At 36.2% G+C, this 16,729-nt stretch overlaps 1 protein-coding gene, 1 long non-coding RNA gene and 2 other non-coding genes across 5 annotated transcripts; 3 read left to right on the top strand and 1 right to left on the bottom strand.

Annotated features, from left to right (window-relative positions):
• Positions 1 to 579: 579 nt before the first annotated feature.
• Positions 580 to 1,644, bottom strand: LOC148914630 (uncharacterized). Of its 2 annotated transcripts, none has more exons than XR_016122857.1 (3): positions 1,535 to 1,644; positions 1,232 to 1,376; positions 580 to 1,113 (listed from the first exon to the last, which is right to left on the bottom strand). It is a non-coding gene; the product is annotated as an uncharacterized LOC148914630 (long non-coding RNA). The 2 variants fall into 2 exon arrangements; XR_016122858.1 differs by having other exon boundaries at positions 1,232 to 1,313.
• A 10,305-nt stretch (positions 1,645 to 11,949) lies between these two features.
• LOC103340011 (cold-regulated 413 plasma membrane protein 2-like) lies at positions 11,950 to 14,558 on the top strand. Its single transcript, XM_008243375.3, has 5 exons — positions 11,950 to 12,106; positions 12,208 to 12,431; positions 13,739 to 13,846; positions 13,950 to 14,020; positions 14,204 to 14,558. The coding sequence occupies exons 2-5, from the start codon at positions 12,253 to 12,255 to the stop codon at positions 14,455 to 14,457; spliced, it is 612 nt and encodes a 203-aa protein (XP_008241597.1). The 5' UTR covers positions 11,950 to 12,106; positions 12,208 to 12,252; the 3' UTR covers positions 14,458 to 14,558.
• A 1,212-nt stretch (positions 14,559 to 15,770) lies between these two features.
• On the top strand, positions 15,771 to 15,856 carry LOC148914629 (small nucleolar RNA SNOR75). The gene has a single exon (XR_016123021.1). It is a non-coding gene; the product is annotated as a small nucleolar RNA SNOR75 (small nucleolar RNA).
• A 98-nt stretch (positions 15,857 to 15,954) lies between these two features.
• On the top strand, positions 15,955 to 16,025 carry LOC148914628 (small nucleolar RNA Z105). The gene has a single exon (XR_016123028.1). It is a non-coding gene; the product is annotated as a small nucleolar RNA Z105 (small nucleolar RNA).
• The last annotated feature ends 704 nt before the right edge of the window (positions 16,026 to 16,729 follow it).

Genomic DNA, 16,729 nt, shown 5'->3' with positions numbered 1-16,729 from the left:
AGTCTAGACCAAGTAGAGAAAGATGGTGCTTCGGATTGTACTTGGTTAGCTTTTACATATGTCACTTTGAAGAAGTGCACTAGTACCTTTGGTAATAATCACCGTTTTTGTTATCTTCTTCTTGATCTTTGAGGCAGATCCGTTGGGCTTTGCCTAAGCCTAGTAGAGTTTCTGGTAGGCTTGTTCTATTGGGCTTCTTATCAACAAGAACTTTGAAAGTCATCTCTCGAGCACCATCCAATCCATTTCAAAATTAGATTTCTTAAGCTTTTCAAGTTTCGTAAGTTATCTAGAATCATTTGAGCTACTGAGCTCAGTGACACCAACGTTGAGCATGCCCATTACAAAGGCCTTATTGCCAAGGCTTAGAACCTCATGACCAAGAACTCGTTCATAACTCGGGCACAATCACTCGAAAGAAGTCAGAAAACAACGCTTATCTTAGAGCTACAAAGAATTTCATGCTCAATATAATCTCCTAAAGAAGTACTATCCAGAGGTTTATACATATCACATACATTCACAAGGTTTGAACAAGCAGAACAAAGTTGTTCCACATAAACATGTGGTGGGCAAAAATGAGAGCAAAAAGAAGAGAGAACCCTCATTCCACAATCTTGAGCCAATGCAAAATGACTGTTCCAGCCCATCAAAGTTATGGATGGTTTGGCAAGTAGTGCACAAATTTGTTCTTCAGAGTTCAGATAGAGGTTGTGGTTCAACCATTGTATTAATAAATACCATTCAACTAGACAGATGAATGCTTATCTCCAAAAAATCCAGAAATGCTATACATATTTAGTGTTCAGATTCACAGCATCACCCAATTTCCATATCTAGTGTTGAGATTCATGAGTCATCATGACACCCAAACTTCTAAGGAGGTTAGCGTACGTTGTGGATATGTCCAATCACTTGCTTCAAGGGCATGGCTCAATTCTCGTCTTCTGCGTCTTTTGAGAGCAACCAGGAGAGGTACTCAGACTCCTCCTGGCCCAACTGGTCTGGTGGAGTCACCCTTTTTCGTACGAGCATTTCTATAGTGGGGTACTTCCTCTTACGGCCACTCCTTGGCCTTGACCGGAATTTCTCATCAGCCTCTTCAAAATCCCCCTGCAATTCAAAGCAATAATGTCCCACATACGAACTCATAATGTGGCATTGCCTGGAATGATGCTTATCCCAAAATCCAACATATGAGGGTAGTGAATGATCTAAGAATAATACTCACACATGCATAGACATGACGCCCAGTCTTCTCATGCTTATCTCTCATATGCTTGTTTGCGAATCTCATGCCACAACCTGAAAAGCTACAGACAAAAGGTTTATGTTGAAGGTGTACTGCCTTGACATGTTGATTGGAGATTTGATTTCTGAAAACGTATAAGCAAAATCAGAAATGGAAACAATAAAAAAAACTAACAATGGCAATGCAAAGAATGAAAAACTATTTTTTTTTCTTTCCAAAATAATGAAGTATGTTTGTTCTTTGTGTGCATACAACCCATTAAAAGTCAAGTCAGTAACTCACAGTTGAACATGTGTGAAGACAACCCTAACCCTTATAACTGCATTTAATTCTCTCCACTGAAGCACCTCCCCCTTCCTGCGTGTGGAGAGATGCCGTTTGATGTTCCTTCTCGGCTTCTTGATCCCACATATCTCACAGGTGATATGTTAACCAGTGGGAGGACTGAATATGGGGTATAAGGCATTACTCATTAAATAGTCCAGCCGGGCGGCTATACTCGGATTTTTCATTTTTAAAAAAGGGTATCGCCGGGCGGCTTTACTCGGTTTAAATAAACAGTATCGCCGGGCGGCTATACCCCTTTTTAAAATTTTCAATAGTATAGCCGATCGGCTTTCAAAATGGTATAGCCGGGCGGCTATACAGGATGTTTCCAATTTTTTCAAAAGAAATAGAATAGCCGCGCGGCTATACCGGGTTTCCCTTAATTTTTGAATAAGAAATAGGATAGCCGTCCGGCTATACCCTTTTTAAAGAAATAGTATAGCCAAGCGGCGATACTTTTTTTTATTTTTTCGAAGAAATAGTATAGCCGGTCGGCTATACGCGGTTTTTTCTATTTTAAAAAAATAGTATATCTTTTATTTTATCTTTTTTAATAAATAGTATAGCCGGTCGGCTATACAATTTTTTGTTTTTTTTTAAAGAAATAGTATAGCCGCGACTATACTTCCTTTTTTGTTTTTTAAGGCATAGTATAGCCGACCGGCTATACCGTTTTTTAAAATCTTTATTTAGAAATTAGTATAGCCGTCAGGCTATACTCGGCTCTTTTCCCCCCCGGCCCCCCGGGGATGTTTCTAATTTTTCAAAGGAAATGGTATGGCCGAATTAAACACACATGGCAGAACAGATTTCAAAATCGCTTCTTAAAGTATATCAAACCTTAACAACAGAGGCTCCAGTGGCAAACTTTTTCCCCAATTTCTTTGAAGCATCACTCAGTTTGACACCTGGATTGTAATCAAAGGCAAACTGCACACCGCACAATACAGTAAGCGAACCCGTTGGGGTTTTCCCGCCATCAGAGCTCAACCTCAATCCCCTCTCTCTCTCTCTCTCTCTGTAACTGGTAAAGATGAAACGCAGCGTTTCGACTACGCAATCGCTGAATTGAAGACGGTGTTTGTGGTTTCTTGATGACGATGAGATGTATGTCTTTGTTGGATTACGAGTGTAGACGCCGTAGGCCCAATATGGTGCGTTTCATCAATTTGGCCCATTCACCATATAAGGTTATCATGTATCTGTTTATGTTTCCTTGGGCCGAGTAGGCACACATGCTTGAAATAAATGAGAAATATTTTTGAAATTTGCACCAAAATGTGCATGTATTCCCTAAACTTTTTCCTTCAACAACGGGCGGGAAAGGAGCTTCGAGCTTGAAACATCTTCTAATTTTACAAAGAGAAAAAATACTAAAGTAAGAATTAGTTGATATATACTTCATAAGGTTTAAACTACGACTGATATAGGTTGTCTTTATACATTTCCAAAATTGATGTATTTTCAAATAAAGATTGCAAAACACAGTTATGGAAAAGCACAACCCAAATAAAATAGAAGGGAGTAATGCTTGATAAGCAAATTCTAACTTAATTTACAGGCAGAATCACAACAAATTTAGGTTAACCAACGGCATGCAGGCAAATATGCAGACAATAGTAACATTTTAAATTCACCATATAGCAGTTTGTCAACCCATGTCTAATTGTGCACATGAAAACAATGGAAAGTAGAGTAAATTAGCTTAATAAGCAAGGTAAAATCCTATATAAGTTATAACCCTTTAGTAATTCGGTTGGAATTTAGTGATGGGACTTATAGCTCAAGATTTATGAGCATTTATTCCAATATTTTTGAGGTCCTAGGTTCGATTTCCCTCTCCCTGTAAAAATCTAGTTGGGATTTGAGTTGTCATAGCTGATCACCCAACTTTGTCACACAACTGTTAGATGCATGAACGAAACGGGAGAGATTAATTGCAGCAGAGTCAAATTCAAAAACAAAGAAACTGAAGGGCTTTTCCTAATGAAGACAAATTGACAATTGGCTTTGAAACTCTGACTAAAGCCATGCATTTGTTGCCTTAAACCAAAAATAAAAAATAAAATTTGGGTTTTGTACAAAATCCAAATAAATTTTAGATGCCAAAATATATTTCACAAAATCTGATGCTATCCAACTCATTAACCAAAAGCTTGAGCGAACTTGATATCCCTCTTTAACTCTCAATTAAATCCCAATTTCTTTGCTTTTCCTCACCCTCAATTGCTTCTGTTTGGTTCATTTTCTGCGAGAACAAGCAATCATGGAAAATAGGGATCAGGTTGCAGCTCAAAACCATGCTTGTGCTTCCTGCAAGCATCAGAGGAGAAAATGTGATGAGACCTGTGAAATGGCCCCATACTTTCCAGCCAGCAGGTACAGTGAGTTCCAACATGCTCAAAAGATCTTTGGTGTGAGCAACATCCAAAAGATCATGGCCATGGCTGCACCTGATCAAAGACAGGCAGCTGCTGAAAGCATTCTCACAGAAGGGAATGCAAGGAAAAATGATCCTGTGCATGGTTGTCTTGGCATTATCAGAGGTCTCAATGCCCAAATTCAGGGACTTGAAACAGAACTCCATATTATGAAACAGCACCTAGAACTTTGCAAGGAGAAGGAAGAACTTGATGGGAAAAAAAACCAAGCAAAAGAAGACTTGCAGCATGATCAATCTGATGGTCTCAATTTCCCATCACCAATCGTCCCTGATCTGGTAAGACTTATGATCTTAATTTTTCTCTGCCTCCTTTTTGTTTTTGTTTTTGTTTTGTTTAACCAAAACTTCATACATATACACATAAATAACTGATATGTGAATATTTATTCTGTGTAATGCAGCCCTCTCATGTCATGGCTGAGATGAGAAAATATGAACAAGGATACAATTACTGGTCAACTTTGGAAGATGCAGAAGAGGAGGTCTTTGACATCCAGCTCATAGAACCAGTATTATTTGAATCCAAACTGAAGGGGAATGCAAGTTCTAGTGGATCAGGAAAATCCAGGTTGTGCAAAACTTTATACTTTTGTTTGATAATGTTTATTTGTTGTCTTTTTATTTATATAGAGATGGAAAGGAGAAAGAGGAAGGGGAGATAGCTAGGTGGGAGGAGAGATAACATTGTCGATAAGGAGCGCGCAATTAATGCGATAGATTTTTTAAAAATAAAAATAAATAAGAAGCGTTATTTATAATCCCCCAATGCTCCCTCCCACGCTAGCGCGGGGGCGTTAATAGGGTTATATATTACTTAATTGTCATTTGTACTCCCACTCATGACACACATGTCACGTGCAAATAGCTTCGTCTTTTAAAAGTAAAAGCTTAAAAGGAATTTTGGAATCCATTTTTGTCATTTCATAATGTGCTCCTTCGTAAATCACATTTCTTATAATATAATTGATTCTCACAATAATTGCAGAATATTGATAATCTTTCTCTAATAAAAGTGATTAATGTTTTGCGTCATTGGTAATAAGTTTTGAATTAATCATATTTTTTCTTCTATGGAATTGTAGTGCTGCTGCCTCCAAGGCCAAAGAGAAGCAACCTTCAGAGAGTTTGCAAGAGAAAACTACGGAAGATGAGGCTTGACCATCCAGAACAGACATGGAAATGGTTGCACATCAAGAATGAATTTTACTTTGTGATCAAATTTAGTTAATTGAGTTGAAAGATCATTAGACTTTATGTAAACCTGTTTTCTGCGTATCGTCAGACTTTAGCTGCGTTTTGAGATTATCAGTTTTTTCAGTACTTCGTTTTTGCTTCCAGTTCCTCCAACAGCAGAAATCAAAGACAAGAGGAGCAATGGATGCATCTAGTGTTTTTGAATATACTTGCAATAGCTCAAGCTGGTATTGATGTCTTTGACTACTCCTAAATTATTCTTTCATGGTTTACTAATTTGCATGTAGTATCTTAAGAGAAGGAAGATAAATTTGTACAGGAAAACAGAAGCATAAACACTTCAATCAGCAGAAAAGCAGCCAATCTTGTTTAAAATGACGAATGCGGAGCTGTTGTGGCGCTGTTACGTCTTTAGCAACGGTCGAAACCGCCGCTAAGCGTTGAAAATAAGATCGATTAAAATATTCTATTTAAAGGGTATCGCCGAACGGCTATACTGTTATATTCGGTTTTTCCTTTTTTGAAAAAGTCGTATAGCCGATCGGGTATACTAGGGCCCGTCTGTAACGTTTTGGAGGGTATTTTCTGAGAATATTTTCAGAGAATGAAAACAAGAAAACAAATTTGCATTTTCAGGAAATGAAAATGCGTCTGTAGATTAATTAGAAAACATCTTCAGAAAACAAAAACAATGAAAATGTGTCTGGTAATACAATTTGAAAATAATAATATGTGACTTATTTTCAATTGTATTTTTGCTAATTTCAATTTTTTTAATAAAAAAAATCTGCTATTTTTCGAAGACAAAAATTTATAAACAATAAAAAAAATGTATAATTTAACAAATAAAAAATTCTAATGTTTTTTTTAAGACAAACTATCTTATCTTATTTCTTTTTTCTCTTTCTCTTTCTTTCTTCCTTTCCTTCCTTCCCAGGCCCGTGCCCTTCTTTTTTCTCTTTTTCTTTCTCTTTTCCTTTTTTCTTCTTCTATTCCTTCCCAGACTTTCTTTTTCCTTTCTTCCTTTTTCTCTGTTTTCTCTTCTCTTCTTCTTCCTCTATATGATTCTTTCTCTTCTTCTTCCTCTCTTATTTTTTATTTTCTTCTTCCTCTCTCTGATTCTTCCTGTTCTTCTTCTCTCTTCATACCCATCCTCTCTCTGTTTTCATTTGTTAATGGTTGGTGGTGGTTCGATTGGGTGGTGATAGTGGTTCAACTGGGTTTGTGGCAGTTATGGTTCGATTGCTTTGGTGGTGATCGTGCTTTGGAGGTGCCAGTGCGGCAAACTAGACGATGGGTCTGGATCGGGGGAGATGGGTTTCCACAGTGGTGCTCCTCAGTTGAATTTTTTTTTTTTGGGTCTGGTGCTTGATAAGTAAATCACGATCTCAGAGATTTTAGAAGAAGAAGAATAGCTATGGAGAATTTCAAAGACAAGAATCGATGTTGATTGGAGAAAGAGAGATGGAAAAAATGAATTATAGTATGGACTGAAAATGAAAACGTTGAAAACGAAAACAACATAATTTCGTTTTCAACTTTTGTTCATGAATTGGATTTGTTTTTGGAAAATATTTTTAGGGAAAACAAAAACGTTCCACCGAACAGGTTTTTGCCAGAAAACAGGAAATGAAAACAGAAAATGGGCCGTGAAAACGTTACCGAACGCGGCCCTAGTATTTCTCCAAATTTTTAAAAAATTGTTCAGCCGAACGGCTTTACTCAGCTACTTTTTTAAAAAATAGTATAGCCATACGGCGATACTCGGCTTTGTTTTAAGTAGTCTAGCCGAACGGCTATACCCGGTTTATAATTTTTTCCAAAAAAATAGTATCGCCGGCCGGCTATACTCGGTTTTGAATTTATAAAAAGAAATAGTATAGCCGCGCGGCTAGACCCGGTTTTAAAAAAAAAATGGTATAGCCTAGGCCATGCTCGGTTTTTTAATTTTTTTAAAAATCAAATAGTATAGCCGCTCGGCTATACCCGGTTTTTAAATTTATCAAAAAGAAATAGTATAACTGTGCGGCTATACCCGGTGTTTTAATTTTTTTTAAAAAGAAATTGTATAGCCGAACGGCTATACCCCGTTTTTTTTTTTTTAACGAAATAGTAAGCCGCCCGGCTTTACGCTTTTTAAATTTTTTTTGAAGGAATAATGTAGCCGATCGGCTATACCCAGATTTTCCCCTTTTTCTTAAAGGAATAACCAGATAAATTAATTGATCGGCTATTGTTCCCTAATTCAACGCAGATGTCTTGTTGCAGAAAATAAATGACGAATTTTGTCTTTCATATATAACTTTTTATTAAAAATAAGAATAAGATTTACGAAATTGCTACTTATATTGCTTTATGGGCCCTTTTTTTTGGGTTCACGATGCCGTACGTGTAGTTTCTTCGTTTATTTCTCTTTTCATTCATTCTAGCCATACGCCCAAGAAGCTCAAGCTTGAGCATCTTCCCATCACCAATCGTCCCTGATCTGGTAACACTATGATCTTAATTTTTCTCTGCCTCCTTTTTTTTTTTTTTGGTTTAACCAAAACTTCATACATATACACATAAATAACTGATATGTGAATATTTACTCTGTGTAATGCAGCCCTCTCATGTCATGGCTGAGATGAGAAAAATATGAACAAGGATACAATTACTGGTCAACTTTGGAAGATGCAGAAGAGGAGGTCTTTGACATCCAGCTCATAGAACCAGTATTATTTGAATCCAAACTGAAGGGGAATACAAACTGGATCAGGAAAATCCAGGTTGTGCAAAACTTTATACTTTTGTTTGATAATGTTTATTTGTTGTCTTTTTATTTATATAGAGATGGAAAGGAGAAAGAGGAAGGGGAGATAGCTAGGTGGGAGGAGAGATAACATTGTCGATAAGGAGCGCGCAATTAATGCGATAGATTTTTTAAAAATAAAAATAAATAAGAAGCGTTATTTATAACCCCCAATGCTCCCTACCACGCTAGCGCAGGGGAGTTAATAGGGTTATATATTACTTAATTGTCATTTGTACTCCCACTCATGACACACATGTCACGTGCAAATAGCTTCGTCTTTTAAAAGTAAACGCTTAAAAGGAATTTTGGAATCCATTTTTGTCATTTCATAATGTGCTCCTTCGTAAATCACATTTCTTATAATATAATTGATTCTCACAATAATTGCAGAATATTGATAATCTTTCTCTAATAAAAGTGATTAATGTTTTGCGTCATTGGTAATAAGTTTTGAATTAATCATATTTTTTCTTCTATGGAATTGTAGTGCTGCTGCCTCCAAGGCCAAAGAGAAGCAACCTTCAGAGAGTTTGCAAGAGAAAACTACGGAAGATGAGGCTTGACCATCCAGAACAGACATGGAAATGGTTGCACATCAAGAATGAATTTTACTTTGTGATCAAATTTAGTTAATTGAGTTGAAAGATCATTAGACTTTATGTAAACCTGTTTTCTGCGTATCGTCAGACTTTAGCTGCGTTTTGAGATTATCAGTTTTTTCAGTACTTCGTTTTTGCTTCCAGTTCCTCCAACAGCAGAAATCAAAGACAAGAGGAGCAATGGATGCATCTAGTGTTTTTGAATATACTTGCAATAGCTCAAGCTGGTATTGATGTCTTTGACTACTCCTAAATTATTCTTTCATGGTTTACTAATTTGCATGTAGTATCTTAAGAGAAGGAAGATAAATTTGTACAGGAAAACAGAAGCATAAACACTTCAATCAGCAGAAAAGCAGCCAATCTTGTTTAAAATGACGAATGCGGAGCTGTTGTGGCGCTGTTACGTCTTTAGCAACGGTCAAAACCGCCGCTAAACGTTGAAAATAACAACGATTAAAATATTCCATTTAAAGGGTATCGCCGCACGGCTATACTGTTACATTCGGTTTTTCATTTTTTTTAAAAGTCGTATAGCCGTTCGGCTATACTCGCAGCAACTAATTTATTTAAAAATCGTATAGCCGAACGGCTTGACTCAGCTACTTTTAAAAAAATTGTATAGCCATACGGCGATACTCGGTTTTTTATTATTTTTTTTAAAGTTGTATAGCCGGACGGCTATACCCGGTTTATAATTTTTTTCATAAAGAAATAGTATCGCCGGCCGGCTATACTCGGTTTTGAATTTATCAAAACAGTAGTATAGCCGCACGGCTATACCCGTTTTTTATTTTTAAAAGGAAATGGTATAGCCGAGGCTATGCTTGGGTTTTTTTTTTTTTTAAATAGTACAGCCGGGCGGCTATACCCGGTTTTTAAACTTATCAAAAAGAAATAGTATAACTATGCGGCTATACCCTGTTCTTCAATTTTTTTTAAAAAGAAATTGTATAGCCGATCGGCTATACCCGGTTTTTTTTTTTTTTTTTAAAAACGAAATAGTAAGCCGCCCGGCTTTACGCTTTTTAAATTTTTTTTAAAGGAATAATATAGCCGTTCGGCTATACCCAGATTTTTTCCATTTTTTATCAAGGAGGCTGTACTCGGTTTTTTCCTAATTTATCGAAAAGAAATAGGATAGCCGCCCGGCTATACTCGTTGTTTTTCCAATTTTGTTCTACCAATTTTTTTTAAAGGAATAATTTAGCCGCGCGACTATACCCAGATTTTTCCAATTTTTTTTGTAAAAGAAATAGTATAGCTGCGTGGCCATACTATTTATTGAAAAATCACAATCTTGCATTTTTCTTCCAACAAGTAAGAAATAATCTTAGCCTCTCAAATTGTTTCATAGTTCGTAAAATACGGAATGGAAAAATACAAATAAAACATGTACGTATTTTATTCAACAAAATTTTGGCAATTTTTGTCCATCACGTAAACTTAAAAGTTGCTAAAATATCGTAATAACAAGACAAAAGATTTAATCAAGGGAACGGTAAATCTGGAAGAAAACCAAGAATAAAGCAATTGATGAAATGATAGAAGAAAATTGGTGCATTCTTTAATCAACTGATCAGCATTTAACTAAAGAAAATAAAACTTGCTTATTACTATGCCTACAGTTATGCTCTAAACTATCGTACATCACTTCAATTTGTGCTCCATTGTTGCTCACGTACAGCCTTCGGATGTTGTGTATAAGTGTACACATAATTGTGCCAACTCCATTGCCACCACAAGCACTTCCAGTTCTGGTAATACGCATATTAGTACCATATGGGATTATTGATCTTACATTCCTCTATTTAATTACTCTTTCTCTATAACTTTATCATGTTTGTTTGGAATTATATTTTAATTATTGATATTCTTTTAATTTTGGTTTTATTTGCTTGATTGTAGATAAGCGCTATGTGGAAGGTTTCGTGGATTCATGCTATGAGAGTTGCTCCAAGAATAACCAGATAAATTAATTGATCGGCTATTGTTCCCTTATTCAACGCAGATGTCTTGTTCCAGAAAATAAATGACGAGTTATGTCTTTCATATATAAACTTTTTATTAAAAATAAGAATAAGATTTACGAAATTACTACTTATATTGCTTTATGGGTTCACGATGCCGTACGTGTAGTTTCTTCTTTTATTTCTCTTTTCATTCATTCTAGCCATACGCCGAAGAAGCTCAAGCTTGAGAATCTTCAAACCATACCCGTACGTTACCAATCAACTAAAGATCTGGACAAACGGCATCTGTTCTATAATATAATCAATTTAATTAGCATCGTTTGCTGTCATCCCCATTGAGTTATACATTACTAGAAACCCTAAAAAAAACCAAACACAAGGAACTCAAAATATTGTTGCCATTATCAAATCAATAATATTATTTAGACCACATTGTTGATCACATCTATTAGAGAGGTGAGCTCCCCCATTATATGTGAGACTCATCTGTATTAGAGAGATGCTCAGCAATGCGGTCTAAATAGCAACACCAACACCCTTATCAAATAGTATATCGTTGGAACATGACGATCATATAAAAACAAATTAATATATTAAAAAGGTGTGTAGACAAACTTGGGGATGAACGCATAAAAGAATTTGGAAATCGGTTTTTGTGGATTGAATTTTCTCTAAGTAAGGACTGGAAAACAAAGAAACTAACAATTTGAAATTTTCTATATTACGCTGAGTTAAACTACAGAATCGAGTAGCTGGACTTGTTGTTTTTAAAGAGGCATGACAAAATGTTAGATTGTAATGTTCATATAGAATTAATGAAACTTAGCTTTTATTTAAAAAGAAAAAGAAAGAACAAGATTTATACATATATACATATATTGGAAAAGTTGTGAATCTATGATGTTATTTTTACATATATGTTTTGCTTGTTCAGAGAAATAACTACAAGGGAGGGGTGTCTCACACTCACACAATTAAAAATGCCGTAGGGGCAAAATAAAAGCATAGCAAACCAACTTAAGTGGGCACATAATTGTGCCAACAAAAAGACTTAATCAAATGGACTTGATGCAAATGATCTTCAAAGAAAAAGGCTCCATTACAGTCAAGATCAACTAAATCAATTAGTCACGGCAGTGGACTCGCTACTTTCCAACAAAGTTTAAATTCCCTCTCCGTAAATCAGATTAATTTAAAGTAATTTAAACTATCAGTATGATATATTTCAAGAAAAATGATAATCTGTTCCGTTCTGTTTTTTATTTGTCATGACGAAGTTCAAAGTCACAACAAATTAGTGACCAACCTAATGTTGCCCTAAATCTCTAGAAATACAAAAAGAAAATCATAGTTATATATGATTTTACTTAGAACGAGGGTCCAAGTGGTGCAACACCTGGAGCCTTAAACAAACAGTTAGGATCCGAAACCTCTCCACCGTTTTACACTCTCCTCTGACGGGAGTGGGTGAGCTCAAATCAAGGTGGACCCACACAGTTAAACTCCCAGCAGACACATCAACAGGTACAGTGACATAGATACACCCAAAGATCTAAAATTGGTCATCCACAATTTTGTTGAACAGTTATACTTTGGCCTTTGAATTTGAAGTCTGTAAACTGCAGGTGCCAGCTTTCAAATCTGAAGCAATTGAGAGCAGATATCAAATTATGGGGAGGATGGAGTATTTGGCTCTGAAGAGTAGTGATCCAGACACCAATGAGTTGATAAATTCAGACATCAATGATCTCAAGATTGCAGCCAAGAAACTCATCAAAGATGCCACTAAGCTTGGTGGGTTGGGTTTTGGGACTTCTTTTCTCAAATGGGTTGCCTCCTTTGCTGCCATGTGAGTCATCTTATTTGTTTCCTTGAGGACCAAGTTGCTTTAAGCTTTGTTTTATTGGCTGGAATTGGGTTGCCTCCTTCTTGATTTTCTAATTGTTAAAAAGGGAAAAGTCAAAAAAGTGATTTTTTCTCCCTCTCTTGAATATAATATTTCATTCCCTTAGTCTGGGAAAAAGGAAGACAATGTATCACAGTTTCCTGCATATGTTTATTTTAGTTATTGTTTTCTTTAAGATTTTGGCCTTCCTATTTATTGAAACATCCATTGTTAGTCTGTAAACTTCTTGTTTTTGGTCCACCAATATGTCAGAACTTGACCTGTTATGTTTCACACCTAAATTTTTCCTCCCCTCTGAGAAACACTTGTGTGAAAAGGGATAACACTATTTTCTTATCTCCAGTGACATGCCAAGCATGATAACTTTTCCACGTGGCAATATGTTTCATACAAGTTTTTCTGCTTCCAGAGGCCCATTTCATCCTGTCTTTAGCTGTGACCTAAGTCCCATATAATCTAAAGTTTTTATATGGTCAATAGTCTAGAAAGCCATTGATTGACATGAACAAGTAAGCCATGAATTGATTTACTTTTTGTTTTTGGGTATGAAATAAGTTCAAACAGATTAGCTTGTGGCCAAGTAGGGCTCAACAGATCAAAAATATGTGCCCCAAACCCTACTGTTTTACTTGGATGCACCAACACATAATTTTGTCCATTCTGATGTCTATTTCCATTGATGTAAGCCTATAACTCAGACTTCTGCTTGGATATCCATTCTGATATCAATGAGTTTCTGGTTCCATGGGCTACATCATTGGATAGGGTATAAGCTTTACATGAAATTCCCTCCCAAGTTCAGCCCTTTAGTGCTGTACAACATGGCAATGCTCAATTTCTAGTCCTTGCTTGGATACCAAAAGAATGTGAAACAATGAAGAATGTTAAGAACTGTTTTGGACCGTCTTGCATTTTGGTGGTGTTATTTTCACTCAGATCAGTTTAATTGTTGCTGTTTAGAATTTATTTGTTTTCTCCGTATAATTAGTCCTTGATTCAAAGCATACGATCAAGGGGCTTCAGTTGTTGACAACAAATTACTGAACACTGTCTGTGACGTCCTATCACTTGCCTAAATTGATTCAATCATCAGTTAGCAATTCCATCTGTATAATATAATATGCCCTGCATATTTGCCTCGATCGCTTCTTCCCATTGGCTGTTACCGGCTGCAAGAGCACATAAACTTCCAGGTTAGATTATGTTCACTAGTACAAAATTTGTCTGAGAAAGTATTTTCAATGCTGCAGATATCTGTTGATATTGGATCGAACCAACTGGAGAACAAATATGCTGACTTCGCTTTTAATCCCTTACATTTTCTTCAGCCTTCCTTCAGTGCTCTTCAACCTCCTAAGGTGATAATTTCTCTTATTGGTGCACATTTTCTTGTTTGCTTTTCACATCCTTCTTTTGTTCTCAATAATCTCAACTCATTGACATTTCTTCAATATAATGCAGAGGAGAGGTTGGAAAATGGATTGCTTTTATTGCTGTTGTACTGAGGCTTTTCTTCCCAAGACATTTCCCAGGTATAGGCTCAAGTCACTGCACTGATTTTTCTCTATCCTTCTCAGTTCTACATACTTATGTTGCTTTGTCCCAAATATATTAGTCTTCACAACCTCAACTTTATCAAAAAAATTATAAGCATTATGGTTTTTGTATTAGTCTTCAAATCATAGCTTTGTTCTATGATCCTAATTTCATTGCAGATTGGCTACAGATGCCCGGTTCGCTGATCCTTCTTCTTGTTGTGGCTCCGAACTTTTTCGCGCACACATTGAAGGACGGCTGGGTTGGTGTCTTGATATGTCTTCTCATTGGTTGTTACCTGCTGCAAGAGCACATCCGGGCATCAGGTGGCTTCAGAAATTCCTTCACACAAAGCCATGGAATATCAAACACTCTAGGCATTATCCTTCTCTTAGTCTACCCTGTTTGGGCATTGGTTCTCCATTTCATCTAAGCATTGTAGTAAACAACAGTTTCTACCAATTGTTCATGTGCTGCAACTTGCAAACAGCATATCTCCATCTTCTCTTTATAAGAATTGGATTTCAGTGGCAATTCTATCTGTTGATCAAAATTTGGTTTCTGCTTCTACTCCCGTAAATTTGAATATGCAAGACTGAAATATATGCAGTCCAGAAAAAAGGTCTGAAATATAGAAAGGAACATTATATCTCTGTGGACTGAGTCACTGAGTCTTCATTTAGTGAATCAGGAACATTCAAAGTAAAACATTTTTGGAATACCAAAATCTCTCAATTGTTAGCTGTTTCTGTCTTCTCCCAATGAACACCCTTTTGGACATTGCATCATGAAACATATTCCCTCCAATTGATTAATGAAATTGTCATCTATGGTTTTGTTAGTACCATACCATTGTTTTGGTCTCACGCTTAGCCCACATGCTCGTATAACGTAACACAATTTATGGGGAATCCAAATACAAACCCATGGACACAATGATTTTATAGTTTTACGAGCATGTGGGCATCACAGTTTTATCATAAACCCGGTGTTCTTGTGTGATTTTACTGTTTTATCATCGATCATCCAATTTTTGTCATCAACAAATTTCAGTCTCAATTGTATACATACGAATGCTAGAGGCATTGCATATGTGAATTAAGTCAATTAGCTTAATAGTGTGCCTGATCTCATACACTCCAGTTTAAACCCCCTTCCATTCAGTTTAGAATTCCATTTTGTCAAAAAAAATTGCAAGGCAGCTCAGCTTAAGAATTTTCTTAACTTTTTTTTCGGATTCAACTTTTGTAAAACCGCACTCATATAAAACCGCCTAAAAATGTGATTTTCTTTTTGTTGTTTATGTATTTGGTTATATATTATTTACAGGCAGCGAATTTACTTGAGGCGCCTAAAAGCGGGCAAGGCCCAAAATTTATGAGCCCATACGTACAAGTTTAAACTTCAAATCCAGGGCCCATGGTTGCGTTCTGTCAAGGATGGCATATTCGTAAATTCCAGCACCGCTAAAAACCCAAAACCCTAACCCTAAACAGCCTCACTGAGGCCTATAAAAGCAACACACGAATTGAGTAACGGAGACCATCGCAAGTCGAAATCAACTTTCTCCAATTCGCTCTTCCGTTTTGCTCTTTCTTTTGCTCTGCGTCGTCGCAGTCATAGGCTAATCATTCTGCTTTGATTTTCCATAGATGTTTGCTTTGTTATTCTCAAAATATCTTCCTCCCTTTGTTTTATCTTTATTTTGATTCTGAAATCTGAGTTTTTGAAGTGTGTGTTGGGGATTCTCGGTGATGAACAACAATGATGACGAGTCCGATCCATTCATATATAAAATCGTGACGACAAAACGAGGCATTTGTCTGAGAGAATAATGCCCAATTTACAACTCTTTTCAATCTTTCTTCCTTTTTTTAAAATAAATATTTTCTGGGTTTGTCTAGATTATTTTGTTTTGACGATTTCAAGGCAGGCATGGTGATGATGTGTATCATCTGATATTCATTTGTGATGAATTTACTTACCTCCTACTCATACTGAATGCCTGCACATCAAATTCTAATTTCCCTTCTGATTAAAGTTTTAATCTTTTGTTTTCGTGTGATTTTGATGTGAAAAGCTTTCGATTTTCTCTTTGAAAATGACGAATTTTTGTTTTTTTCTTTGTGGGAACTGGGTTTTGGTGTTCCTCAAGTATAGAGAGAGAAGGATGATGTAGCGATGATGATGAAACTCAGTATCACTCTCATGTGTACATTGAGGAGCACCGATGATTTTGTTTCAAGCACTTTTGAGCTTCTCTGTCACTCTCTCTCTCTGTTTTTGGTCTTTTGTTTTTCAGTGTTTTGTTTCCGAATCTATGATCTGTTAACAATCAGCATCAAATCTGTTACAAACCATGCAATATGGATACAAGTCCGGCGGAAACTGTCAAGAATTCCGATGATGAAATGTGATTATTCTGATTGACACCATAAATTAAAGTAAATTAATTTTAAGACCAGTTAAGAAATTAACAAAATAGATTCAAACAGAGGTTGAATTTGGATTCTAAAAATATGACATGGATGATCTCAAATCTCGAAGGTGCATCATGAGTGATCTTGGATTCCTGAAATTAAGGAGGTGACCTAAAATGATATGGATGATCTCGAATGACAAGGCTGGGATGAATGAAAACTTTTAAGAAATTAAGCTAAAACAGAACGATATCGCTAGCAAGTTCTAGGTGTGAGTCATGCTGA

This window comes from Prunus mume, linkage group LG8 (genome assembly GCF_029339155.1).
Source record: "Prunus mume cultivar Tortuosa linkage group LG8, ASM2933915v1, whole genome shotgun sequence".
NCBI classification, from domain to species: domain Eukaryota; kingdom Viridiplantae; phylum Streptophyta; class Magnoliopsida; order Rosales; family Rosaceae; genus Prunus; species Prunus mume.
The sequence above is the reverse complement of the archived record's forward strand: the minus strand, read 5'-3'. Positions and strand labels throughout refer to the sequence as shown.